The 26,812-nt window shown below is 49.3% G+C and overlaps 1 protein-coding gene across 2 annotated transcripts; it reads left to right on the top strand.

Annotated features, from left to right (window-relative positions):
* Positions 1-4,946: 4,946 nt before the first annotated feature.
* Positions 4,947-11,413, top strand: CDX2 (caudal type homeobox 2). 2 transcript variants are annotated; one of them, XM_053921829.1, is made up of 3 exons: positions 4,947-5,873; positions 9,205-9,350; positions 10,203-11,413. In XM_053921829.1, the coding sequence occupies exons 1-3, from the start codon at positions 5,333-5,335 to the stop codon at positions 10,440-10,442; spliced, it is 927 nt and encodes a 308-aa protein (XP_053777804.1). In that variant the 5' UTR covers positions 4,947-5,332; the 3' UTR covers positions 10,443-11,413. The 2 variants fall into 2 exon arrangements, with proteins under 2 accessions (XP_053777804.1, XP_053777805.1); XM_053921830.1 differs by having other exon boundaries at positions 5,138-5,873; positions 9,205-9,346.
* Positions 11,414-26,812: the final 15,399 nt, after the last annotated feature.

A 26,812-nucleotide genomic window follows, 5' to 3' on the forward strand; every position in this document is an offset into this window, starting at 1 on the left:
ACAAAATTAAATGGATACCTTCTTTGGCAACTAAAGAAAAATCTGGGATGGAATTTGTGGAAAATTCACCATCCAATAAACTAATAAACCACAGTTAGCAGGTGCCTGTGAAAGGGGGAAATAGATAGGATGGGGAAAATCATTCGAACTGTCCCAAAGGCAGAACTGGTTGTTCTGGCACAGTTTGGGGTGGGGGTGGGCAGTTGGGGTGTTCGATGGTTTCCTGTTGGGAAGACAGTGTTTCCAGGGTGGCACCAACAGCCTTAGTAATAATTAACATGGGCCACAGAATTACAAAGCATGCACAGTAGCAGCGATTTTCAACCGTTTTCATCTCATAGCACACATAAATTACTAAAATTCTGCAGCACACCAAAAAAAAAGTATATTTTTTGCCAATCTGATGGCTATAGTTGTGTTGCCGGTTGTCTTTTTCTTTCTTAATTTGACTATCTACAGGAAAAGAGGTCAGTGACCCTGACTAAATAGTCAGGTATTGCATGTTTTAAAAATTCTTGTGGCACCCAGAAAAAAATTGCTGCACTATAGCAACTCATTTAATTTTAGGGACTGAAATAATTAGCTGTGTGATCTTGGGAAAGTCACCTAACCTTTCTGGGCCTCAGATTTCTACTTTGTAAAATGGAAGGGCTACACAGACACTAAGTCCCCTGTCTCCTCTCTAGGAAGAGTAGCTTTCCAATGGGACCAGTGACCCAAGGAGAGCTGAACCTTTACTTGAGCCCCTTCTCACAGTCCCATAAAGCCTACTGTGTAGGGCTTCCTAGGAACATATTTTCATATGCTAAACAAAGGCCGTAAGCAGGAGGCACTGGTGAGTGAACAAATGGGAACTGAAGGCTGTGATAGCCTCTAGCCACTGCTGGCCTGAGAGCCTTGTTCTCCCAGCATCAAGGGTTTTCCTCTGTGGTGAGAAACCCAAGTCCCTCTCTCTTGGGAGCCAAACCAGATTTCTGTCCCCAAATTCCAAGCTCTTCCCCGGGACTCTTTATTTTCCCAGCTCTCCCGGCTTTGAGAATATACCTTGGATAGAAGAGCAGGAAAAGAAGTATTGCTTGCCTTGATCTGAATGCTTGGTGGCACCTCCATGACAAGAGTAAGGCAGCTGTTTTCCGTATTGTGGGGACCCCAGTCCCTGAGGCCACCAATGACTTCCTACAAATTCAAGAACTTTTCCTTAGGTAGAGAGGACCAGACATTCAGTTTGACTCCAACGGGCAGGGACAGACCTGCTCCTGGGCAACTTTGGGTGGCTGTGGCCCCTCTCTACTTTTCAGGACGAACACGCTGGGCTCCACATGGCTTAATGGGGCTGAGCAGACGGTGGACTCTGGGGAGGCCCCAGAGAGAGGGCACTCGGATCCATTTCCTTTTCAGGGAGGTTAGCTGAGTGTGCTGTGGCAGGCTAAGGTGGGGCTGTTGGGGTCAAACCAACCATTATCAAGCCTTCCTTTGTATGTGTGTGGGGGTGCTGACTGGATGCAATGGCTGAGGGACTCCCTAAACTCCGGTGAAGTTTGAGTCACTTTCCCGCAGCGGTATATACTGCCAAGCAGAACAGTTTTATCAGACGTTTTCTTCCTTCTCACTCTCCCTTAATTATCCTGGAGACTCATGTCAGTGCAGGGTGAGGAGTTCCTGTGCAGGGGTGGAGAGGGAGTTGGGAATGGTGCGTTATTTGGATAAGTTCCTTGATCTTAACAGGTATTTGGAGAGTAGACTTGCCCGTGAAGGTTGATAGAGCCGGCCCGCCCTATCTAGGTTACAAGGACCACAGACTCCGTAGTTTCCAGGAACCACAAATATGGGGGAAGGCAGGGTCCCCCAAGGTGGGGCAAACACTGGGGACCTTTGAGCAGGGAGGGAGCCCTGTCAATGATCTGTGGATTCAAGGAGAGTCTCATCTGCCCAGAGAAACAGCCCGCCCCTTCCGGAGCCTCCTGCTTCCCATCCCCCTCTGCCCCCCTGCCCTTGCCACCAAGCTGGATTCTGCAAGCCCCGACCCTTTCTGAGGAACGTAGAATGGCCTCTACAACGTCAGGAACACAGAGAAATCCGTTTGATAACTGAGTCATGGCTTCCCATGTAGTCTTCCTAACACTTTATTTACCTGGGTCCCTCTTCTCACCTTTTTTGCCTTTAAAAGCCTTCTCTAGCCCTTACTCCATGGGACCACCATAGCTTCAGTTCCGGGCCAAGTCCAGCCCCAAGCTCTCAAAATAAGTTGGCTTCTTCCAGAATGATTTGCTGAAGGCTTCTCTGGTGGGGCAGCCAGTTGGGGACCAGAGGTACTAGCTGGAGGGAGCCTTGAGCAGCAAGCTTGGGGATGACCTCGCTGGGTGCTTCTCAGCTCAGGCCAAAAGGCTCTGAGAAAGCTGTCAAGCACCTTAGAGAAAGCACTGCTTGGGGCCCTAATGCAGGTAGCACCTGCATTCCCCCAGGGCCACACACCTGCACCCAGAGGCTGGAGGAGCTGCCCTATTCACAGCAGGCCTTAGATTAAGCACCTGACAAAGACCTGCCAGAGGCTAAGCCATCAGGATTGCAAAGAACACCTCCACCCTTTTCAGATTGCTCCACCATCCCACCACCGCGGTGCACTTAGATGTGAGGGGACAATTTCACTCCGTGGAGCTTGTCACTATTGGTTTCCTTTTCCCTCACCCAACAGCTTAGACCCAAGGCTCATGGGTGGGGCCATGCTGCTACCACAGGCCCCCTTTTCCAGGAAGGAAACTGATTGGTTTTCACAATTATTTCCTTTCTCTAGCCCTCCAACCCCAAGTGAGCCTAAGGTTTGCCTGAAGTCTGGCCAGTTCTGGGGCTAGGCATGACCCCTGCGGCCAGAGCAACTCTGGCCACCCCCAAAACATTTGGGTGGGCAGTCCAGAGCCCTTTCTCTAGGCCAGAGCACAGAGACACAGCTGGAAAGGCAGGACAATTAGCCAGTGGCTGGCAGCCGGGCCATAAAAACACAGGAAGTGGCCACCGCAGGGTGGAGGTGATGGCTGTCCCCAATAAAGTGATTGTTACAAAGAATGCCCACATTCCGAAGACACAGGCTGAAGACTGTGCCTCGGCTGGCTTCCAGAGCTTGAGGGCTGGGAGGGGTGTGTGGGGGACGGAAGGAGGGACTGTGTCTGCAGGAAGAGGAGGAAGATGTTTACTAGATCAAAAGTCTGCAGTGCCCATCATTTAAGCTCTCACATTCCGGCCCCATCAGGACTGCAGACACCCCTTTCACACTCACGCCACATTCAGTGACTTGGCTTTTGTGATGGTGCTCACAACGTATTTTCCTTTTTTTTCTGGAGCGGTCCCGATGACACTCAGCTGTCTGGGCCCAGGGGTCTGTCCACGTGGATGGATCTCCTGCCTCTTGAGTCCTCAGCTTGCTGTTCCCCACCCACCCTCAGATTTAACCTTCTTCCTTAGGAAACACAAAGAATGGGAGGGACCAGCAAGCGGGAGATCCCGAGAAGCCCTGAACCTGCCTGGGCCTGGTGTCTCTGCACCACGAAGCTTGGTGGGTATCATCTGTTAAATGAAGAGCATGACAACACCAGCTTTGTTCTGGATCTAGGGAGAGGTGAGGATCGGGGAGAAAAAAGGCACTGGAAAGGGCTCCAGAGATGACAACATGAAATGACAAATTCCAGAGAGTGCTTGACAATGAGAGCCAAGTGCAGATCTGGAAGAGAGTGGCCAGCGCCCGCCCTTTCCAGAGCAGGTGCGAAGCCACCCAGTCAGCCTGCACTGACTCCCGAACCAGCCCTGCGAATCCTCCTGCGGCATTGCCATCTGCACTGGGAGAGAAGGCAGGCGGTGACCTCGGCCCTCTCCCTGTGGGCACTAAACCGAGAGCGGAATCTCCTGGGCCTGTGCTCCTGTTGGTGCAGATCCCCAGCCAGGCCCTGCAGCAGAGATCCCCACGGCCTCCACTTCCAGTCCCTGGCTCCTTGGACACAGCGCTTCAAAAGCAAGGATCCTTTCTCAACCCTTCCCCACTCTGAGCTTTTCAGAAGCAACCACTAGTAATGGGCCAGGGTTCCCTTACCATCCCCTCCCAGATGAAAAATAATTTTGTCAAGAATGTTTTACTTTGTAAAAGAAAGAGTGCTTTTAGGACTTAGGTACACATTAGCAGACATTCTAGGCTCCTTTTCCTTGATTTTTAACCCCTTATTTAAGTATGGTAAACTTAAAAGTGTAGCTCGCTGAATTTTCACAAACACAGGGTGACCAGTATCTGCACCCCGGCAACCTCCTGCGCCATTACTGCCCTCCACTAGCCTGATTTCTCGTTTGGTTTGTAGTAAAGACTTTTGATCTTAAGTGCAATTACTTAAAAATTGCTTTAACTTAAATCCCAAATATTAGATGAACTCGGAGATGCAGCCTGTAGCTAGGGTCATACTTTATCTCCTGCGCAGGGCGAGGGGCGAGTGGTTTCCTTGGGGAAGAAAATCAATGATCAGCGATGACAGTTGTTGGGGGCGCGCCATCGTTCTGGCCAGGGACGCAGAGCGGGAAGGAACCTGAGCCTGCCTTCCGGCTTCGCTCTTCACCTCCTGGGTGGGTTAGAAACCTCGTCATCAAAGCAATGGCTTCCCTTTACTCTTGGAATATGACGACCCGACCCCCACCCCCCCGGCCTTTGCATAAACACAACTCCTTAGTCTTCAAGTCCAGATATCGCGGAGACAGCTCTTCCCCCTCTCTTTTGTAAGTTTCTTGATTTCGTTCTTTGAAATTGGAGGTTAAAGTGCACCATGTTGGAAGGAGGAAGTTCTTAACAATAAAGGTTTGGATATTTAGCTGTGATCAAGTCGCTGCCATCTCGGGAGCCCCCTCCCCCCTTATCTTTTAAAATGCAAATCACGTTTCGTAGGGTTGTGCGCGGGGTGCGCGCAGCGCCTAGACGTCTCCAGCCATTGGTGTCTGTGTGATTACTAATAAAGTCCTGTAAACACTTGTTAATCACGTAAGGCTGCCGGGCCCCGGGCTCTGGGCTCCATACGCCAGCCTGTGGCGAGTCTTCCCCGCCTCTGCAGCTTAGTGGGAAGGAGGTGGGAGGAAAGAAGGAAGAAAGGAAGGGAGGGAGGGAGGGAGGGAGGGAGGAGACAGGTTAGTGGGAGGGACTGCCTTAGAGGCAGAATCGCCGCGAGTAGCCGGCTGAGCACCGCAGGCTGGGGCGCAGCCACCCACGGCTCTTCGCGTCCCCGAGACCTTTCCCTTTTGCGCCCCGCGGCAGTCCCCAGCGTCAGTCCCCAGGCAGCATGGTGAGGTTGGCTGTCCGGCCTTCGCCACCATGTACGTGAGCTACCTCCTGGACAAGGACGTGAGCATGTACCCCAGCTCCGTGCGCCACTCTGGCGGCCTCAACCTGGCCCCGCAGAACTTCGTCAGCCCCCCGCAGTACCCGGACTACGGCGGCTATCACGTGGCGGCCGCCGCCGCGGCCGCCGCGAACTTGGACAATGCTCAGTCCCCAGGGCCGTCCTGGCCCGCAGCTTACGGAGCCCCACTCCGGGAGGACTGGAACGGTTACGCGCCGGGTGGCGCCGCAGTCGCCGCCAATGCCGTGGCACACGGGCTCAACGGGGGCTCTCCGGCTGCCGCCATGGGCTACAGCAGCCCCACCGACTACCATCCTCACCACCACCCGCACCATCACCCGCACCACCCGCCCGCGGCACCTTCCTGTGCCTCAGGATTGCTGCAGACTCTCAACCCCGGCCCTCCCGGGCCCTCTGCCACCGCTGCCGCGGAGCAGCTGTCCCCCGGCGGCCAGCGGCGGAACCTGTGCGAGTGGATGCGGAAGCCGGCGCAGCAGTCCCTCGGAAGCCAAGGTGAGCGGCGGCGCGCCCGGCGGGAGGGCGCCCTGGGAGGCGCGGACCTGGCGCCGGCTGCTAGGCTGGTCGCGCATCCCGTGCGCACCCGGGCGTTCGGGGCTGCTGGGGGCTCGGCGCCAGTAGGGACGGTCGGGGAGACGACGTCAGGAAACTCCGGCCCTCGGGGCTTCTCTAGCTTCTAGGCTGGTGAGGGTCTGGGGTGAATGTTTTGACCTTACACATCTGGCTCAGTTTAAGGCAGAGGCGAAGCTTGGCTGTACTGAGTGGATCGTGTCCTCCCCACTTGCTGCCGCCGCTCCCACTCGGTGCGCGGCTTCTAGCCACCGGGAAGAGGGGGCGTCGAACTCCACCGCCGGGGCGGTCTACCCTAGGTCTCCATGCCCTCCTTCCTCATCTGACTACTCAGGAAGAGAGGTGGCCGGGGGGCCAGGAGAGCGGCGCGTGGGTCCAGGTCTAGCCATTCAGGTCAACTCAAGGGACCCGAGCTACAGCAAGTCTGGAGATCGGGCAGAGGTGCTGTGTCTGAAGAGGAGATGTTGGCCACAGGAGCTAAGGTGAAGGGGGCGCGCCCCGGTCTTTGAACTTTTGATCTGCAACGGGGTTATTCAGTCTGAAGCTGGAGGTAAGAACCCTCGGGAAAGAGGAAGCCTTGATGCGGATTCAGCCGCAGCTTTAGACAAGGATCGTTCGTTCTGAATCAAGGATCTAGGCATGTGTGTGTGTGCAAGCGCTCGCGCACGCAGACGGTCTAGACGCTCGCTCAGGAGATGTTCCTGCAAAGATCCTAGGTTTGCCAGACTGTGGGGCTCGTTGGTTCGGGGTTTGCCCCTTCAGGTGTAGGGATGTGGGTCAAGGTGGGAAGGAAGGGAGAAGAGTTTTGTTGCGGAGAGTCCTTTTGGCGTCGCCTTTTTACTCCAGAAGTCTTCCCAGCCTTCTGCACTTCCGCTTTTCTCTCTTCCCTCTTTTCTGCCCCAGCCCGGCTGCATGCAGGTTATGGCCACTTCGAAGAGGTTTATAGCCAATTACAGCCGTATAAATCAGAGCAGCCGTTGGGGGCTGTCTTTGGGGATCGGTTTCTGCGTCACTGGGCACATGCCGGTGTCTTTCGGGTGGGAAGGCCACAAGGCCAGCCTCGCAGACTCTGCTTGGTCCCTTCCCCTAGAGGAGGCTCCCTGGTCGGAATACAGCGCAAGCCCAAAGAAGGCCTTCTCTCCAGAGCCTGCCAGGGGCGCAACTGGCAGGGACCCAACGGCCTAAGGGAGACCTTTGACGCATCCCGGGAGAGCGCAGAGGTGTGGGAGAGGGAGGGGAACCGCGGGAGCCCGGGCCTCGAGGTCAGCAGATGAGAGGTCGCTGTGAAGTCCCGCGCCAAGGTGGCAAGGCCGCAGTCGGCGCCCGGCGCCCTTATGATGTTAATGTGGGGAGGCCGCGGCCCGCCGGCTGGACCCCGGCTTCTCTGCGGAGCTTCATCTGTCAAGGGGCGAGGGGGCGGTACTCGGCCCGGTCCGCTTTGATATACACCTTCCCAGCCCTGCATTGTCTCTTTTAGGGCCCGGAAAGAGGGTGGTGACTTTCGCAGTCAATAATGAATTCTGGCAAGTCCCTCTCATCTCTCCCCTCTTCCAGCCCCCTCTTTGGTTCCCAGGGGGTGAGGGGCGCCTGCAAGGCCGTTGGGCGCGGGCCGCGGCGCGCAAAGGGTCCTCCTGGTCACCGCGTTTCCCAGCCCCTCCGGGGTATTCAGCAGCCGAGCAACAGTGGCCCCCGAGCACCCCAAGGCGTATGACTGCTGGGGAATTGGGCTCGGACGACTCCTTTGCGTCCCGCTCCCCAATCCTGGAGGTGTGTTTTGTAGCTTCAACCTGACGGAGGTGCCAGGCGCACCTTTTCTATCTGCCCGACTTAGTCTGATTTTCAGTTTTCTCATCTGTAAAAAGGTGCGACCACCAGTGGCAACCTCGAGTGGTAACCTGGGAAGCGGCAGCGCGCGGGAACGCGCCTACCTCTAGGAAGTCCCTCGGGACGTGTTAGTTCCCCTCGCTTTCTTTGCCGGCGCGGGGTCGGGGCCGCAGCGCCCATTCAAATGCGCCTGCCGGGCGGTGTTTATGTTAATGCGCCTGGCGGGGAGGGGGATGAAAGCAGGGGCCGCCATTTGCTCAGTAGTGGTAATTCAAACAGAATGCGGTTGTTATTAAGGCATTGAAAGGGCTTTTCTTTGATAAGATCGCCTTGTCCGGCATTGTTTGCGACTGTGTTCCCCTTTCAGAGGCTTGGGGGAGTTCCTCTGATCCAGCCTGTATCTTCCCAGGGCGCTTTTGTTGTGCTTTGCAAAGGGTTTTACCTGAACAAAGTCGGCCTGCGGGGCATTAAACACCTCCGAGCAGCTCCGAGACCCTTTAGATCTTTCTGTCGGACTGGGCACTGGGCGACTGGACCGCTCTGCTGCCAGAAGACCGGAGCCTGGCCAGGGCTTTGCCGGGGGTTGACTCAGGACAGATGCGGTGGAGACGCCAGTCTCGGGTCTGCTCCAACTGAGGCGGCACCATTTGTCAAGACCCTTCAGTAAAACAATCAATCCGAGGTTTAATATGTTGACTCAACCCAGTGAATAAGGGTCCCTGGTCAGGATAGCTCTGCAGGGTTTGAGGCAGAAATAAAGGGGGATTTAAAAAAGAGTGGGAAATGCCAAACCAGGCTCCACCAGGCATCTACAGTGCTCCCAGCAGGCGGGGCTTTCTGCCTGCTCCGCCCGCCAGACCCCCGCTCAGAGTTCCTGCCGGGCGGTGGGGGTGGGGGGCCCTAGGGTGCCAGGGGGTGATTCTGGTGACTTGAGGGAACCTGTGAGCGCCTGCCCCCCCTTTGCACTTCTAATAAAGCAAACAGAAAGTAACCTCCACCCCTCCACCGCTACTAATACATACCCATGTTTTTAGGTGGGCTTTCATTTCTGGTGGGCCTGAAAACCTGAATATTCCCTGGGGTCTGGATTCTCTCTCCTGTTCTCTTTCCCTAGCCAGCTCCAGTACCATATCGGTTCACCAAAGTGGAGGTTGGGTTCTGCTTTCTTCTGTGTGTAGAAGTTTTAGTTTTTCTTAGTTTTTAAAAACCACTTAACCCCAAGGTTAGTTTAGTGTCCCGGAGAGCCCCACACCCTCCCCCCAGGGCCCTCTTGGGAGGGGGGGGGTCTTGTCAAGCTGGCAGGGACCGGCCAAACCCCGGCCCCCCAGGGCGGTGGAGGAAGAGAAATGGCCCTTCGGTTAGGGAGGTTTGTCATTACCCATGACTGATGGGCTGCCTTGTAGTTCTCAGCTCTGACTTCTCCTTCCTCCAGTGAAAACCAGGACGAAAGACAAATACCGGGTGGTGTACACGGACCACCAGCGGCTAGAGCTGGAGAAGGAGTTTCACTACAGCCGCTACATCACCATCCGGAGGAAAGCCGAGCTGGCCGCCACCCTGGGGCTCTCCGAGAGGCAGGTGGGAGCTGCCCTTCTCTCTCCCCACCTGGTCACTGCCTGGGGTTGGGAGTCGCGTGGGGAGAGTTACAAGCTAGACTGCAGATTACAGGAGCAGGATGGAGAGCATTTTCCTTCTGGATGCTTAAAAAGGAAAGAAAGAAAAGGCTTTTTCCACCTGTAGTTGTCTTATTTGATGATATTGAATATTTATTTTTCTATTTTGATGGGCCTGGGCGATGTAAGAAAAAGCAGCATTGGTTTAGTACAGAATTCTATTTGGGTCACTGTACCTGCAAAAAAAATTAATAGACCCCAATCCCTGCCCATAAAAACTACAACTAGATGGGTGAGGCTTGGCTCATGAACTCTCTATAGGGTCTAGAAAAAATAGGCCAAATTCACAGCCAGGAAGCTCACATTAAATCTCATTCTCTGCCCCAAGGTGAGGAATATTACTTCTTAGTTTCGTTCTGAGGGGCCAAAGGTTGTCATATGAAGTCCATCCGGCCCTGGCTTCCTCTTGCTTGGTACAGAAAGGTCCTTGTGGCTTCTGTTTTCCTTGGTTTTGAGACTCTGAACTTTCCTAGTAGAGTTGTAGATAAAGGCTGCTTTGGAAAGAAACCTGGGGAACAAGGTGAATGGGGGGAGGCTCTTTTCTCGGGGTGATGAATTGGGCTTGGGAGGGGCTCCAGGAGTGGGCTGTTATAGAGATATCCCATGAAAGGCTGAGAGGGTTTGGGGGTCCTTGCTTAAGAGAGGCATTTCTTTAGTTGGCAAGAAAAATATGGATGCCAGTGCTGATACTGGTTCTCCCCCCTACCCACATCCTCTTCTTCACCATCTTCTGTTTTATCCACCTGTCCATTTCCAGGTTAAAATTTGGTTTCAGAACCGCAGAGCAAAGGAAAGGAAAATCAACAAGAAGAAATTGCAGCAGCAGCAGCAGCCTCCTCCGCCTGCAGCCCAGCCTCCCCAGCCCCAGCCAGGTCCTCTGAGAAGTGTCCCAGAGCCCCTGAGTCCTGTGTCTACCCTGCAGGGTTCTGTGCCAGGCTCTGTCCCTGGGGTTCTGGGGCCAACTGGAGGGGTGTTGAACTCTGCTGTCACCCAGTGACCAACAGTGGCCTGCAGCAGCAGAGCGATTCCAGACTGAGCCGTGAGGAGCAAGGACTCTGCTTGAATCCTCAGGAGAGAGCCCTCCCCTCCTGCCTACAGACGTATAGCAGGCACCAATTTATCCAGCTCTCAGAGGAAAAATGGGGGCCAGGAGTAAAGACAAGCGGGGTCTGGGCCCTCAAGGAAGACATTGTCCCAGATTTTGACTTTTTTTTTGGTCTGACTGCCAGGAAGGATACAGGAAGTGATGACCACTGGGATTTCATGTAGTGCTGGCAGAAGCGGTGCTGGCTAAACAGACCAGGCTTTCAGCCCCGCTTCCCCAGCTCTGTACCTCCAAAATCTTCAGGATGCATCTCTGGTTGGAGCTGAAGGGAGAGAGGAACTCAGGGGAACACCAGTGCTTAGAGCCGAGATGGCTACTGCCTACTCACTGCCATCCAATGACCAGCTGGCCTCTCCCGCCTCAAGGGCAGGTTTAAACTACAGAAGTTAGAGACAGCTAAGATAGAAACCTGGACGGACCAAAGACTGCAGACCCCCCAGGTCTTTGTCTTTGTCTTTCTTCTCTTCACTCCCCAGATCAGAAAAGGCTTGGCTGGTGTGTGTGCGGTGGATGGTGTGTGGGGGTGGTTTTGGACTCTAGGCCTGGCAAGGGGGCCCAGGGCTGGACCTTGTTTAGCAAACCTGTCACCAGAGCTTCTCTGGGCTGAATGTATGTCAGTGCTATAAATGCCAGAGCCGACCTGGACTTCCTGTCATTTTCACAATCTTGGGGCTGATGAAGAAGGGGAGTTGTTGTTGCTGCTGTTTGAGTTGTTGGTCTGTGTAGCATCTGGGACAGTCCTTGAAAAGCCTTCTGGATCCATGGGGAGAGAAGTGATATGGTGAAGGGAAGTGGGGATGTTTGAACACAGTTGAATTTTTTTTTCTAAAAAGAAAAAAGATAAATGAACTTTCCATATTTCAGATTCTGTATTTATTGTTTTCAGAGTTTTTCCAGAATTATTATTTTTTTTAAGAAAGGAAAAATCTTTTCTACTTGCCAAAGAGAATTAGCAAAATCAGGGCGGGGTGGAGAAGGTTATCTGGACGACCTCATTTTACCCCAGAGCGTCAGAAGTAAAAAAAAAAAAGGTTCTGAGACCTTCCCTGCCCCCAAGCTTGAGCCCAGCCTTGGATTGTGAAATATGTGTTTCCCCTGGGTGTGCCTTTGGGCAAAATGCATATCTGAATGGGCCGTAGCTCCCCAGCTGCAATGAGTTTTGGGGCGGGGGGGGGGGTGTCACAGACCCCTTCATAGCATCTCATCAAATTCACCCAAAGTCAGTTGCAAACATTTCCTTCAACAGTGGTTTTCTTCTTCCTAAGAATGCCTCACAAACCAGCTAGTTAAACATGAACATTGAGTACAATGATTTTATTTTCAGATTTCCCAGGGAATATTTCCATGAATGTGGTCTCCTGTTAATGGCCAGGCATTGACGTGAGCCCTTTCTGGCTCCACCTCTTGCCCTGTCCCACGCAGTTTCCTTATCCCACCGCCCTCGTCTCACCTACCCCCATAAACAAGAATTCAAGAACCAGTATAAGAAGATCCTTTTAGTGATGGTTGCTTGTTATCCAGCTGATTCGCTGGGGACTTGGCTGTTGTCCTTGTGGTTCTTGGTTGTGGAAGCCGCTGAGCTGGCCGCTCTGGGCAGGACTTCGCCCTCGATTTCAGTATTCCCACAAGTCTTTCGAGCCCCACTCAGCGCCTTCACAGAGGAAGGAGGTGCCCTGAGGGCTGGGGAGGATGAGCAGAGCTTGGAGATATAACCGCCCCCTCCAGCACCTCCCCAATCCCGTGGTCTTCCCGGGTGGCGCATTGCACTCCGGGGTTGGGAAAAGGGCTCTGGTGGCTGAGCCTCTGAGTGCGAGGGCCAGTGCGGGGCCGCCTTGCCCGCGGGAGAAGCCGGGGTGGGGTCTGCTGAGCAGGGGGTCCCCCCGGGGTATCCGGGCGCCGCTGCGGGAGCCCGGAGCCCAGGCGGGCGGCGCCCTCACGCCCGCCTCCTCTCCGCCGCCGCCGCGGTTGCTATGCGTTGCTGTGAAACACCTGTCAATAAACCCTGTTTGGACGTTGGAGCGAGAGCCCAAGGGTTGTTTGCTTAGTGGTTAGAGGTTCAAAAGTCGGCATTGTCCCGCCGCCGGCGATTACTAGCTCTTCCTCCTCCCGGCCGGCCCGGCTATGAAGCGGGTGGCAGGTCCGCTGCGCCGGGCGCTTCCGGGCCAGGAAGGGGCGCTCAGCGCCCCGCAGGGCCCGCACCCGGCTCGGGCCGCCGCCGCCCGCCGGTCTTGAAAGCCACAGAAAGAAATGCGGGCCCGCGCCCGCAACGCGGGGCCACCGCGCTCAGACGCCAGCACAGCTCCCCCGGAGCGAGCCCGGAACAGGGGCTCGGGGCGCGAGCGGGCAGAGCAGCTCGGGGAGACCCAGCGGGGGTCGGGGCCGCGACCCGCAGACGGTATTTGGCAGGTTGAATCCCGCGGGCGGGCGCCCCTAGCGGAGCGCCGGCGTGGAGCACCCCGCAATCCCTCGCTCTCAGGCACTCTAGTCCCGGCTCCGGCCGCCAGAGGGCGTAGGCGCCCCAGGAAGAGCTGGGCCAAGGCCTGAGCTCCGGGCCACCTCCGGAGCAGACCAGGAAAGGCACGGGGTTCTGACCCCGGGTGAAGGTGCCTGCTCCAGCGCCTCTCCCACCCCAGCCGCTGCCGAACTTGGGTCCGGCGAGATTTCCCCACTCTTGCCGCGGGCCTTTTGAAAACAAAGTTCAACTAAGACAGGCGCAGGAGATTCCTGGATCTGTTCAATGTTTAAGAAAAGCAAATTTGGCGCAGGGGAGATATCCACCACTCTAAAGGGTCTTTTTGCACAAGATGTTTTCTTAAAAAATTACAGTAGTTTGAGTATACTAATATACACAACGACTGAAAAGATAAACAAGGAGAGGGGGTAGTACCAGCGTTGTGTAACTCATGTGGAAAAAAAAGTATATATGGAAAGAAATCACCCTGAGTCTTATTTTTTTTTTCTGTGAACAATTCATGGCTTTACAATATTCATCCAATAAAGTTAACAAGATGTACTGCTGATGAAGGCAGTAAAAGTTTCAATGATTTTAACTTCTTTCTGGTAGTATCTGGTAAGCCACCTATGCTAGTGAAGAAAACCAGTCTTAAATAGAAATCTGAATATATTATAACAGCAATATTCCTGCTGTTATTCACAACTACTCAGGAAAAAGTAAAAGAATACTGAAATGAAGAAAATCTCAGCTGCAGAATCTTAAGAAGAGATTATATGATTTTTAGGGACATTGTTTTCACATGGTTTTAGAGACAGGCTGCTATTTACAAGTTGAATGACCTTGGGGGGATCACAAGCTCTGAACCACCACTTCTGCATCTGTAATATGGAGACCAAATGAGGTAATAATGTAAGCATACACATATGATTAGATCTTGATAATTACAGCTGCTCCTTCTTTTTTATCATGAACCATCTTCTCTGCAAAGTGCTCAAGGGTCCTTCCAAAGAAACTCGGAGCAAGGATAAGGTCTCCAATCACAATAGATTAACCCCATTCCCAGAATTGTTTCTAGTGCATTCATTGCTTACTTCAAAATAGCCTCGAGTCTGTTTTCTCTTGTTTCCACAGTGTCAGAGTCTGCATAAAATCTCAAGTGACAAAGCACTAACATTCCAGATGTGAGGGTGATTGCTGATCTGCATAGCTTACTGGCGCTTTCATCTACCAGAAGATATGTGCCCACTTAGAGTTTTACTTAGGAGACAGATCAGTTGAAAATGTAGTTATAAATGTAACCTCTTTATAATCTACCAGGGCACTTTCAAGAACTTTCTTCATTCTGAAACAATTTCCATCCAAGCATCTCAAAATCAATTTCATACTCTTTATTTTGCTATTTTAAGTATTTAAGTTAAAATTTAAATTATTTTCTTAAATCACTTTTATACCATATAAACTTTCAATCCCCATAACTCTTACATTTAGTCATTTATCCCTTTGCCTTTTTTCTTTCTTCTCTACTCTTCTTATTTAATAAGATGACTATGAGTTAGGAAATTGAGCAGGTTTCATTGATAACTGGGATGAACTGAGTGATACTGGGCCAAAACAATCTCTAAATTTACTTAGCTACAAATTGGAGAGAATATATCTTATATCACTACTTATTTCAAGGTTATGAAATTGGATCGAGGGGGGAAATAACCTCTCAAATTCCAAACAAGGAAAGTAGAATCTGTCAGTTACAGAGGTTATACCAACATTTACCTTGAAGAATCAGTTTAGAGAAGGTGAAGGCAATTGCTTAGAAAACTTTGGCTACTATGTCTCTAGTACCCAAGCATTACATTTGTTTTAACAACAGCTTTTCCAAATTGGAATTTGTCATTAATTTCAGTGAATATAGATAATATCAACTAACTTACCAGGGCCCCAAAGTTAAGTGACCAGTTTGTTCTTCTTTCTGCAGGATCCTGGCAATTCTGTCCTAGAGATCTAATCCACAAACTAGAACACAACCAGTTTTGATTCATGAAGAAGAGTTCCCTGAGGTCAAATAATAAGCAAATGGTTCCTTCACACACTCACATTTACTTAAAAATAATATTCAGGTCATGCATTGGGTTTATATATCCAGTATTTTATTGATAGGAACCCAGGCATTCCTGCATTTTAATACTTGTGTTTTAACTTCTAGGAAAGGAATTCTTTTCTAACTGTTCACGTGTTATCTCAGAACTTCCAGGGTTGACAGTCTGCTATCATAACACTCGGTATCTGCAGTGTGACAATAATAGGTTTTATACAAGCGGTAGTTGATAAATTCCTCTCCAACCTCAGGAAAGCAAACAATGAAAAACAATGTGAGGACTAAAGTACAAATATACAAGGACTTGTTGTGTAGCACTTAAATAATTTTGACTTATTCTTGATTAGTAGAATCAGCAACAGAGATTAAGTACCTAAACCACAGATTAGAAGTTGTTAAAAATGACCTGGGCAGGCTCTGTCTTTTACTCATGAAAGACACAGTGTATTGTTCTTTAACTCTGTGTACCTAATGTATTAAAAACAACCAAAACAAAACTCACCATAATTAGATTCTATTTGCAGTCTCTCCCCCCATTTTTTTATGTGCATTGCCAGAAACAAACAGAGTAAAGTCATAATTAACTGAGAATCAGAGACCCATCATCCAATAAACAGCAATACAGAAGAGTGCAGGCAACCCTGACTGGAGTAGCTCAGTGGGTTGGGTGCTGTCCCTGAAAACCAAAAGGTTACTCTGTTCCAGTCAGGTCAGCAGCATGCTAGAGGCAACTGATCAATGTTTCCCCTCATGCTACTTTATTGAAAATAATGTAAACTCCAGAAATCCAAATCCTTTAATTATTTTCATTTGTTCCTGTTATAATTTTCACCATACATATGAATTTCATATAACCATCTTTATGCATTTGGAAATCTGTTAGTGACATTGTTACACACATTATATGCTATTCAGATACAGTTCTTGATCATGATCTTAAGTCCAAAGAAAACCATTTCTTAAGAAATAAAACATTTATTTCTTTTTTCTGGGTTAGAGTCTTTAAATGTACACCCAGCGTTAGGATTGCTTCTCTTGGGTGGATCCTTGGCCAGAACTGAGAGCTAAAAGGACAAATGACCAAATGAAGTAAATCACTAGTGACCATGCCACCTGCATCTGTTCAGTAAGCACAGTTTTGATTTTGATTTTTTAAAAGACTTCATTTATTTATTTTTAGAGAGAGGGGAAGAGAGGGAGAAAAACATCAATGTGTGGTTGCCTCTCACATGCCCCCAACAGGGAACCTGGCCCACAAGCCAGGAATGTCCCCTCACTGGGAACTGAACCAGTGAGCTTTGGATTTACAGACCTGCACTCAATCCACCGAGCTACACCAACCAAGTTGGTAGGTACAGTTTTAGAAAGGTCTTGAAAGTACTGAGTAAGCCTTTGCAAATCTAAGGCCAGACAAAGCAGAGAAGCAGCAAGCTGTTTCCTTGGCAGAAACTTTTCATTTATTCCCACCTGCCACCTCTATCTCAGAGAAAGTACTGTCTGGATTTGAATCTTTGAATGTTTTAGACAGAAAAAAATAAAAGAAAAATTTGCTCATGCCCAAAGAGGCCAGCTGTCTAATACAGGCTTGGAAGAGGCATTGGGCCTGGCACTAAGACATCACAGGGCTGCTGCCCTGGCAGGGTAGCTCAGTTGGTTAGAGCGTCGCCCGTATGGTGAGGTTGCTGTTCCACTCTCGCAGGGCACATACAAGAATCAACTAATGAATGAATAAATAAGTGGAACAACAAATTGATGTTTCTCTCCAATCAATCAATAAAAATAAAACTAAAAATAAAAATAAAAGGCATCTGCGCGTGACCCAGCCATTAGGGAAGACAGAGCTCAGGTGACAGAGGCCTCCCTCTTCCCTTGCGGCCTAGATGGATGATTCCTAAGGCTTCAGGCTTGTGGGTTCTCCCCAAGGGCACCAGAACCCACCGCCGGCCCGCGCACCACCTGACCCCTCGGCTCTCAGCTGGCGTCGGGCTGTTGGCCCGCCCGCGCCACGTCTTGGCTGCGGTCTGGGACCTGCGGCGTTTCCCGGTGTGGGGGCGCTGCGTGGGTACACACAAGGGGCCCCGCCTCCTGGCCTCGGCTCCGGGAGCCTCGCCCGCCGGCAGAAGCCCTGGCGAGGCCCCCTCCCCGTCCCCGCCTGGCGCGCGGGACGCAGCCTGCGCTCGCAGAGGTCGCGACTCGAGATCACAGGCACTTTCTTTTTCTTTGGAACGGCGGGGCGTCAGCGGTTGCTCTTGTCATTAAAGTTAAACGTCCTAGGATGTTTAAAGGGCGCGCCCCGCTGTGGGTGGGGAAGGTGGGGAGAACCCGGGCCGCGGGTGTCGGCAGGCCCGGATAAGGAGCTCCCGGCGGGGCTTCCACCCGGAGGAGCAGAGCGCCCGAGGCGGCGGCCGGGCTGGAGGGACTAGATTTGGGGGCGGACCGGAGCGTCGGTGCGCTCAGCTCACCTCCCAGCGGCGCCGCGGGGGTCGGGCCGGTCTGGGTCTGCTCGGCGCTCCAGCCAGCGAGAGGTGTCCGGCAGGCGGCGCTGCTGCTCCAGAGAAGCGGGCGGAGCGGCCGCGACTCCGCGGCGAAGGGCTCAGTCCCAAGACCTCAGCGCGGACGTGAGAGCCGCTCGAGGAGTCCGAGGGCTGAGCTGGGACAGCCGGCCGGGGGCAGCTCCTCAGGGAGACCCCGCGGCTGCTTCTTCGGCCCCTGGCAGAGCGCAAGAACGGGGGTCGGTGGCAGGAAGCATCGCCTGAAACTGCGGGTGCGAACGAACTGCCTTCCACTCGTCCACCTTCCTCGGCTGCGGCCACTTCTTTCGTCCCCAGCTACTTCTTGCAGCCACCGAAAGGGGCGGCGCGCGACGGGGAAAGGTTGGGGGAGAGGCCATCTTCCCTAGAGCCAGGTCAGGCCCGGGGGTCCTGCCGCTTTCGCGTGCCTCTCTGCAGAGAAGTGCCGACGTGGTCTACCCTTCGCCAGCCTCCAGACACTTTCCGGTTTAAATGGTGAGGGGCAGGCAGTTCCAGGGCAGGTCCTCAGTCCGCGTCCACTCTGGGGTTTGTGGGGGAGGGGCGGAATCCCTCTTCATGTCGGCTCACAGCGAAATAGTTTACTACAGGTCTTCTCCGCCTGCCAGTTCCCTTCCTTGCACCACTGCCCTGGACTCCCTGCTTCGTGATGCCCTGGGACAGAAAGGCCACGTCTTAATAAAAGTTAATATTAATAGTGGTGGAGGCGCCGTGCAGGTGCTTCTCCCACGCTTCATCTTCGGCTCCCGGCCCCTCCACTTCCAAGCCAGGACCCCTTCCTCTGGAGATGAAACTTGTACTTTGGGGTGCATTCCTGAAATAAGGACCCGTGGGCCCCGTCCTTGCAAATCTCCAGATCACAGAGGGTGGCGAGTGGCAAAGGTCGAGCGCGCACACGGTAGCCGCACGGCAGCAGCGCCTGCCCACCGGCTCTGGCTGGAAGGCGCAGCGTGGAGATAAGCGGGCGGGAGGAGTCAGGGGGTGACAGGAGAGGGACCCGCAGGAAGGGAACAGGCGGAGCAAACTACTGAGAGGCAAATGGGAGGGTGCGGGGAACAAAATTTACCTGTAACACTGTCAGGTGTTCAACAAACACTTAATAAAATAAAACCAATACCTAAAAGAAATACCTAACCTGACAGTTAGGTAAAAAGAATACCTAACTGTCAAGGGCACTTTTTAAAGTGTGTGTAAAGGATTCCGACGTGCTGGCTTTCCCATAGCGGAGTTTGGTTGGGCTTAAGCCTTTATTAATACAAGCTAATTGTTTTAAGAAATTACAATTCCTTCCAACGAAATTAAACCATTCAGAGAAGTGAAAATGAGTTAATTTCTCCATTCTTTCAGTCCCACCTGGGATTAGGTGTTAACTCCTGGTCCATAAGACTCCAAGAATTTTTTCTGCATACACAAATGTACATTACATATAATCTTGTTATTCTTTTTTCTGTCCATTAAACAAAAACACCAAAAAATTTAACTTTGTGACTTGTTTTTATCACTTAATAATATAATCATGGGCATTTCCCCAGGTCATCACATGTAAACCCAACTGATTCTTTTTAATGACCACCATATTTTACTGACCACCATATTAAAATTTGGATATACCAGAATTTTTACTCATTCTTTTATGCAAAAATTTCTTTGAATGTTTGTTATGTTCAGGTGCTGGGAAAACAGTATTAAGATCACAGATAAGAATCTCGGTGTTCTGGGAGGTTACTTCTAGTGGGGAGAGGATATTTCTTTACTTCCCAAGTGATGAATATTCAAGTTGTCAGCGGTTTGCTATTATAAATGATACAAATGTAAATATCCTATGATAAGATATGTAAATATCTTTTTACATATATTCTTTGTATCCTTGTTTTTTGAGTTTTTAAAAAATTATTTTTAATTATGGAAAAATACACATAACAAATTTAGCACCTTAACCATTTTTTAAAGATTTTATTTATTTTTAGAGAGAGGGGAAGGAAGTGAGAAAGAGGAGAGAAACATTGATTGGTTGCCTCTCACAGGCCTCCAACTGGGGACCTGGCCCACAGCCCAGACATGTGTCCTGACTGGGAATTGAACCAGTGACCTCTCCTTTTGCAGGCTGTCCCTCAATCCACTGAGCCACACCAGCCAGGGCTCAATGTTTTGTTTTGTTTTTATAGTAGCCATCTTAATGGGTGTGAGGTGGTATCTCATTGTGGTTTTGATTTGTATTTCCCTAATTATTAGTGGTGTTGAGCATCTTTTCATGTGCTTATTGGTCATTTGCATATCTTTCTCGGAAAAATGTTTATTCAAGTCCTTCACCCGTTTTTAATCAGATTGTCTTTTTTGTTGTTGTTGAATTGTAGGAGTTCTTTATATGTAACCCCTTGTCAGAATATGATTTCCAATATTTTCTCGCACTCCATTGGTTGACTCTTCACTTTGTTCATTGTGTTCTGTGATACACAGAAGTTTTTTATTTTAATGTTGTCAATTTACAGGTTATTTTGTTTTATTGCTTGTGTTCTTGCTGTTACATCTAGGAAATCATTGCCAAATCTAATGTCATGAAGCTTTCCCCCTATGTTTTCTTTTAAGAATCTAATATTTTAGCCCTTAGGTTTAAGTCTTTGATCCGGGCTAAGTTAATGTTTGTGTGTGGTGCAGGGTAAGGGGCCGACTTTATTATTTTGCATGTGGACATCTAATTTCCCACCATTAGCACTTACTGACATAACAAACACCTTTGGTCTCAGCTCTGTCTTCATATTTTATATAAAACTTTTTTGCGTACTGCTTCTCCTTAAAAATCATCTTTCCTATATAGCCTGTATTTTCTGAAAAAAATCTTGGGTTATACTTTCTTCCCTGGGCTCTTCATAAGCACAGCTTCAATCTCTTCTACTGTTGAACACAAGTGTACTAGTTGCACCAATGCTCACACCTTTAAAAATGGGCTCAAAAAATATTATGGTTCACATATGATAAAATTTACTTCTCACAAAACACTATGAAGGGGATGCCTCTGGTTGGTAGTGAAGCACTCTTGAGCATGGTAATTCAGTGACTTAGGCTTCTTTCATAGTATAAAGCCGCCGGTATCCAGCTGGCAGAAGAGAGTGCAAAGAGAGGGCAAAGCTGCTTCTTTAAAACCCCAGACCCCAGCCCTCACTACTGTGGCTCAGTTGGTTGGGTGTCGTACTGTAGAGCAAAAACGTCACCGGTTCAATTCTCAGTCAGGGCACAAGCCTGGATTGCAGGTTCAGTCCTGGCTTGTGTGCGTGTGAGAGGCAACCGATGGATATTTCTCTCACACATCCATATTTTCCTCCCTCCCTTCCCCTCTCTTTAAAAATAAATAAATACAATCCTTTAAAAAAGCCTAGGCTCCAAAGGGCAAACATCGCTCCCACTAACTTACTGTTGCCCAGATCTAGACAATGACCCACCTATCTGCATGGTGTGTTAGGGAACGTAGAAATTCCTTGTGCCCAGAAAGAAGAGAAAATGACATTGAACATCTGGCAGGCTCTGCCATGGTGGGTTAGAAGTCTGATCAATTCTTATTATTGCACTCCTTTTAAGACAATTGATTTTTTTTGTGGATGCCCCAATTATTGTTTCTTTATTTTGGAAGTCTAGTTACTTTAACAGATATGGCTCCATGATGAACTTTCTACATCATTTTTCCTCCTATAATGATTTTTTTAAAATTGCAGGTTTGACTCTTTTATTTCAGGAAAAAAATGGATTCACAGTTTTGAGTACTTCTATGCAACTTTTGTTTTGTTCTCTTCTTTAGGCACGCACATTCAATTTCCTGTAACAAATATACTTGAGAGATTCGTTGTTGTCACAAGGCCACATTCCTGCAGATTCCAAAAGTATTTGTAGCTTTCATTTGAGTAATTCTGTGCTTTTCAGCTTGTAGGTTGCAACTCATGAATGGGTCATAAAATTCATCTAGTGGATTGTGACCTGCTGAATTCATTGTCTATTGTTGCATAACAAATCACCACAAACTTAGCAGCTTAAAACAACACACCTTTGTCATCTCACAGTCTGTTTGGGTCAGGAGTCTGAGCACAGCCTAGCTGGGTCCTCTGCTTGGGTCTCACAGGCCACAGTCCCGGTGCTGGCCAGGGCTCCAGTCTCATCCGAGGGCCCAGCGGGGAAACATCCACCTCCAAGCTCACTCAGGTGGTCGGTGGAGGTGACTTCCTTGTGGCTTCACAGCCAAGGGTCCTGCTATGTGCTGACTGTTGACTGAAGGCTGCCTGGTACCCTAGAGGCCCTCCACCATCCCTGACCTATGGGGTTCCTCAGTATGGTCATTTACTTTATCAATCCAGCAAGGAGACCCTCTCACTCTGATCATGAGGCCGGAAGGCCCAGAAATTGCAGGGTGGGACCAAGGCAAGCAGGAGGCAGCTTGGTGACCCCAGAAATGGTTAGGCCAGCGGGTGGCTACACTGGTCTTGTGGGTGTGCAGCCCTTTGTTTACCTAAATGACTCTGGGGGGCGCCATGTAAGGCCTGTGCCCAGCCAAGACGAGTGGGCTGTGGGGCCCTCCTGTATCGTTGTGTGTGTGTGTGTATTTTAAATCCTCACCCAGGAATATGTTTATTCGCTTTTATTTTTTTTAAAGATTTTATTTATTTATTTTTAGAGAGGGGGGAGGGAGAAAGACAGGGAGAGAAACATCATGTGCGAGAGAAACATCCATTGGCTGCTTCTTGCTCACCCCCACCCCCGGACCCAGCCTGTGCCCTGACCAGGAATTGAATCAGCGACCCTTGGGTTTGCAGGAATGACGCTTTGCCCCCTGAGCCACACCAGTCAGGGCATGTTTATTGCTTTTGGAGAAAGAGGAGGGGAGAGAGAAAGGAAGAAACATTGATGTGAGGGAGAAACATGGATTTGTTGCCTCCCATAGATGCCCCAACTAGAGATCAAACCTGAAACTTAGGCATGTGCCCTGACTGGGAATCTAACTCAAAACCTTTTGGTGTACTGGATGACATTCCAACCAACTGAGACACCCAGCTGTGGCTCTTTGTATTTTTAAAGGATAGATTACTTACATCAGAAATGCTACATCAGGAAAGTGCTCATTTTTTACTTTAATAAATATAGTCATTACTTTTCAAAAAGGTTTAGTACTTCACAATACCATCATAGGTGCCTATGAGTGAGTTCTTTCTTCATAGCCCCTTTGCACTATAGGTTATCTTTTATTTATTTTATTTTATTTTTTAAAATGTTTTATTTATTATGCTATTACAGTTGTCCCATTCCCCCCTTTATTCCCCTCTGCCCTGTACACCCCCTCCCACCTGCATTCCCCCCCTTTAGTTCATGTCCATGGGTCATACTTATATGTTCTTTGGCTTCTACATTTCCTATACTATTCTTAACCTCCCCTTGTCTATCTTCAACCTACCATTTATGCTTCTTATTCTCTGTACCTTTTCCCCCTCTCTCCCTCTCTCCACTCCCCTGTTGATAACCCTCCATGTGATCTCCATTTCTGGGATTTTGTTCCTGTTCTAGTTGTTTGCTTAGTTTGTTTTTATTTTTGTTTTAGATTCAGTTGTTAATAACTGTAAGTTTGTTGTCATTTTACTGTTCATATTTTTGATCTTTTTCTTAGATAAGTCCCTTTAACATTTCATATAATAAAGGCTTGGTGATGATGAACTCCTTTAACTTGACCTTACCTGGGAAGCACTTTATCTGCCCTTCCATTCTAAATGATAGCTTTGCTGGATACAGTAATCTTGGATATAAGTCCTTGCCTTTCATGACTTGGAATACTTTTTTCCAGCCCTTTCTTGCCTGCAAGGTTTCTTTTAAGAAATCAGCTGAAGAATTAAGGGAATTCCTTTGTAGGTAACTGTGTCCTTTCCTCTTGCTGCTTCTAAGATTCTCTCCTTCTGTTTCATCTTGGGTAATGTAATTATGATGTGCCTTGGTGTATTCCTCCTTGGGTCCAGCTTCTTTGGGACTCTCTGAGCTTCCTGGACTTCCTGGAAGTCTATTTCCTTTGCCAGATGAGGGAAGTTCTCCTTCATTATTTGTTCAAATAAACTTTCAATTTCTTGCTCTTCCTCTTCTCCTTCTGGTACCCCTATAATTCAGATGTTGGAATGTTTCAAGATGTCCTGGAGGTTCCTAAGCCTCTCCTCATTTTTTTGAATTCTTGTTTCTTCATTCTGTTCTAGTTGGATGTTTCTTTCTTCCTTCTGGTCCACACCATTGATCTGAGTCCCAGTTTCCTTCCCATCACTATTGGTTCCCTGTACATTTTCCTTTGTTTCACTTAGCATAACCTTCATTTTTTCATCCAAATTGCGACCAAATTCAACCAGTTCTGTGAGCATCCTGATTACCAGTGTTTTAAACTGTGCATCTGATAGGTTGGCTATCTCTTAATTGCTTAGTTATATTTTTTCTGGAGCTCTGATCTGTTCTTTCATTTGGGCCTTTTTTTTTTTTTTTTTTTTTGTCTTGGCGTGCCTGTTACATAAAGGGGCGGAGCCTTAGGTATCACCAGGGCTAGGTAACGCAAATCACTGCACTGTGACACTGTATGTGAGGGAGGGGTCCAAGAGGGAACAGTTCTGCTTGCTCCTCTCTCTGCCAGTTTTCAGTCACTTCACTCACTATCCACAATCAAATTGGGTCCCTCTGGGTCTGATTCCCAAGTGGGTGGGCTTGTGCACGCTCTAGGCCCCTGTGGGTCTCTCCAAAGAACTCTCCTGTGAGGCTGGGAGTCTCTCCTGCTGCTGCCCCAACCCCCACGGGTGTTTTCAATCAGAGGTTTGAGGCTTTATTTCCCCACACTGGAGCCCTGGGTTGCACAGTCTGCTTCGCTCCCCCGCTGTTCCAGAGATAAACCGAGGTTTATCTCTGTGCAAATGTGGGGCCACAGGGTCTGCCAGCCACCACTTTGTGGGGTGTGCTAGCTGCAGCCTGGCCTGGCCTGCCCCATTCCACAATCCGCCACCTCGCTGGGTCTGCCAGCCGCCGCCTTGCTGTGAGTCCTCTCCTCCCCAGCTGCCCGTCTCTGTCCCTCCTACCGGTCTGGATGAATGTTTCTTCTTTATCTCCTTGGTTGTCGGACTTCTATACAGTTCGATTTTCTGTCAGTTCTGGTTGTTTTTGTTTTTAAATTGTTGTTGTCCTTCTTTTGGTTGTGTGAGGAAGCACAGTGTGTCTACCTATGCCTCCATCTTGGTGGGAAGCCCCTGAATTTCCATTTTTTAAAGCAACCAAATTTGTGATTTTTTTTTTTACAGTGGGCACAGGAAACCAATACAGCAGTTTTTTATTGCTGTATAACAAACAACCCCAAACTTAGTGTTAGACAATGAGCATTTCATTATATTCATGGAGTCTTTGGGTCAGGATATGGACAGGATACAGCAAAAATGACTTCTTTTCTACTCCACAATCTCTGCACCCTGAGTTGGAAAGAGGGCTGATCCCCAGTCCAGGCCCTCTTGAATGTCTCGGGTGGAAATCGCTCACAGAAGTGTCCAAACTTTTGCCATCTCTGTGCCACACTGGAAGATGAAGAGTTGTCTTGGGCCACATTAAATATATTGTGACACATAATCACCCGCACAAAAAGTCTCATCACATTTTAAATAAATATATGATTTTGTGTTGGGCTGCGTTCATAGCCATCCTGGGCTGCCTGCAGCCAGCTGGCTGCAGGTTGGACACCCCTGATGGAGGTTTCTTTACTCATGTAGTTGATGCCTAGTCTAAAATGAGTTGAAAGGTGGGCTAATTTTGGATTGTTAACTAGAGTTCCTTTTTATGTGACTCAGGCTCCCTCATAGCATGGTAACCTTGGACTTATCAAACTTTTTAAGTTAGTCCCATGCCCACAAATTATTTATGTTACTCCATATCCAAGTTCTCTCCTCCTAAAGCTTCATCTCATTCAGGCATTGGGCTTAGGCTCAGGGCCCATGGTCTCATAATGTAGATCAGACACATGTCAGGCTCCTTAAGTTAAGTTCCTTGGATATGGTTCCACTTAATCTGAAAACTCATGAATTAAAGAGACAGGTTTTCTGCCACTCATTCTTCAAATAAACCCAACATACAGTGGTGGGAAAAGTGTAGGATAACTGCTGTAGACACTTCTGTCCCAAAGTGGAGAGAATAGAAACACAGTAGTCATTGGTTTGCATTAATTCTGAAATCCATCCCAGCATATATGACCCATTCATTGATTAGGACTTTGTTCTACTCCCAGGGAATGACTATCTGGGGCTTTTTCCTCTGCCCTGTAGGTCTTTGCTCCCATTCTCTGAGTCATCATTCAGTTTCCCATAAAAGGTAGACAATGTTTGCAATTTTTAAAGCCTACTTTCTACTTGAAGTTTGGGGAGCTGAAAGTTTCATTTCACTTTTTACTACCTCTGTTCCTTTAAAAGATTTTATTTATTTATTTTTAGAAAGATGGGAAGGGAGGGAGAAAGAGTTGGAGAGCAAACATTCACTGCCTTTCACACACTCCCAACTGGGGACCTGGCATGCATTCCAGGCATGTGCCCTGACCAGAATCAAACCAGCAACCTTTCAGTTCCCACATTGGCACTCAATCCACTGAGCCACACTAGCCAGGACATCTCTGTTCCTTTAGATTCAAGCTGATACAATTCCTTTAAAATCTTTGTGGATTTCTTTATTGTAAGATTTTTATATTTACTTTTATAGAGAGAGGGGAGGGGAGGGAGAAAGAGAGGGAGAGAAACATCAATGTGGGAGAAATATCAGTATAAGAGAGAAACATCAGTCCTGGCTCGTATGGCTGAGTGGACTGCACACTGGCCTGTGAACCAAAGGGTCATAGGTTCAATTCCCAGTCAGGGCACATGCCTGGGTTGTGGGCCAGGTTTCCCAGTGTGGGGTGCGTGAGAAGCAACCACACATTGATGTTTCTCTCCCTCTTTTTTTCCCTCCTTTTCCCTCTGTCTAAAAATAAATAAGTAAAATCTTAAAGTGAGAGAGATAGAGAGAGAGAGAGAGACATCAATGAGTTGCGTCTCACATGTGCCTAGACCTGGGACCAAACCCACAACCCGGGCATGTGTCCTGACCAGGAATTGAACTGTCAACCTTTTGCTTTGTGGGATGATGCCCAACCAACTGAGCCATACTGGTCAGGGCTCTTTGTGGA

This window comes from Desmodus rotundus, chromosome 3, assembly GCF_022682495.2.
Source record: "Desmodus rotundus isolate HL8 chromosome 3, HLdesRot8A.1, whole genome shotgun sequence".
In the NCBI taxonomy this organism is placed as follows: domain Eukaryota; kingdom Metazoa; phylum Chordata; class Mammalia; order Chiroptera; family Phyllostomidae; genus Desmodus; species Desmodus rotundus.

Bases quoted from the DNA above. Each gene is read 5' to 3' on its own strand.
- CDX2 (XM_053921829.1), top strand. From the start codon at position 5,333: ATGTACGTGAGCTACCTCCTGGACAAGGACGTGAGCATGTACCCCAGC. The intron at 5,874-9,204 runs GTGAGCGGCGGC...TCCTTCCTCCAG, and splicing joins GCAGTCCCTCGGAAGCCAAG to TGAAAACCAGGACGAAAGAC. The intron at 9,351-10,202 runs GTGGGAGCTGCC...GTCCATTTCCAG, and splicing joins TGGGGCTCTCCGAGAGGCAG to GTTAAAATTTGGTTTCAGAA.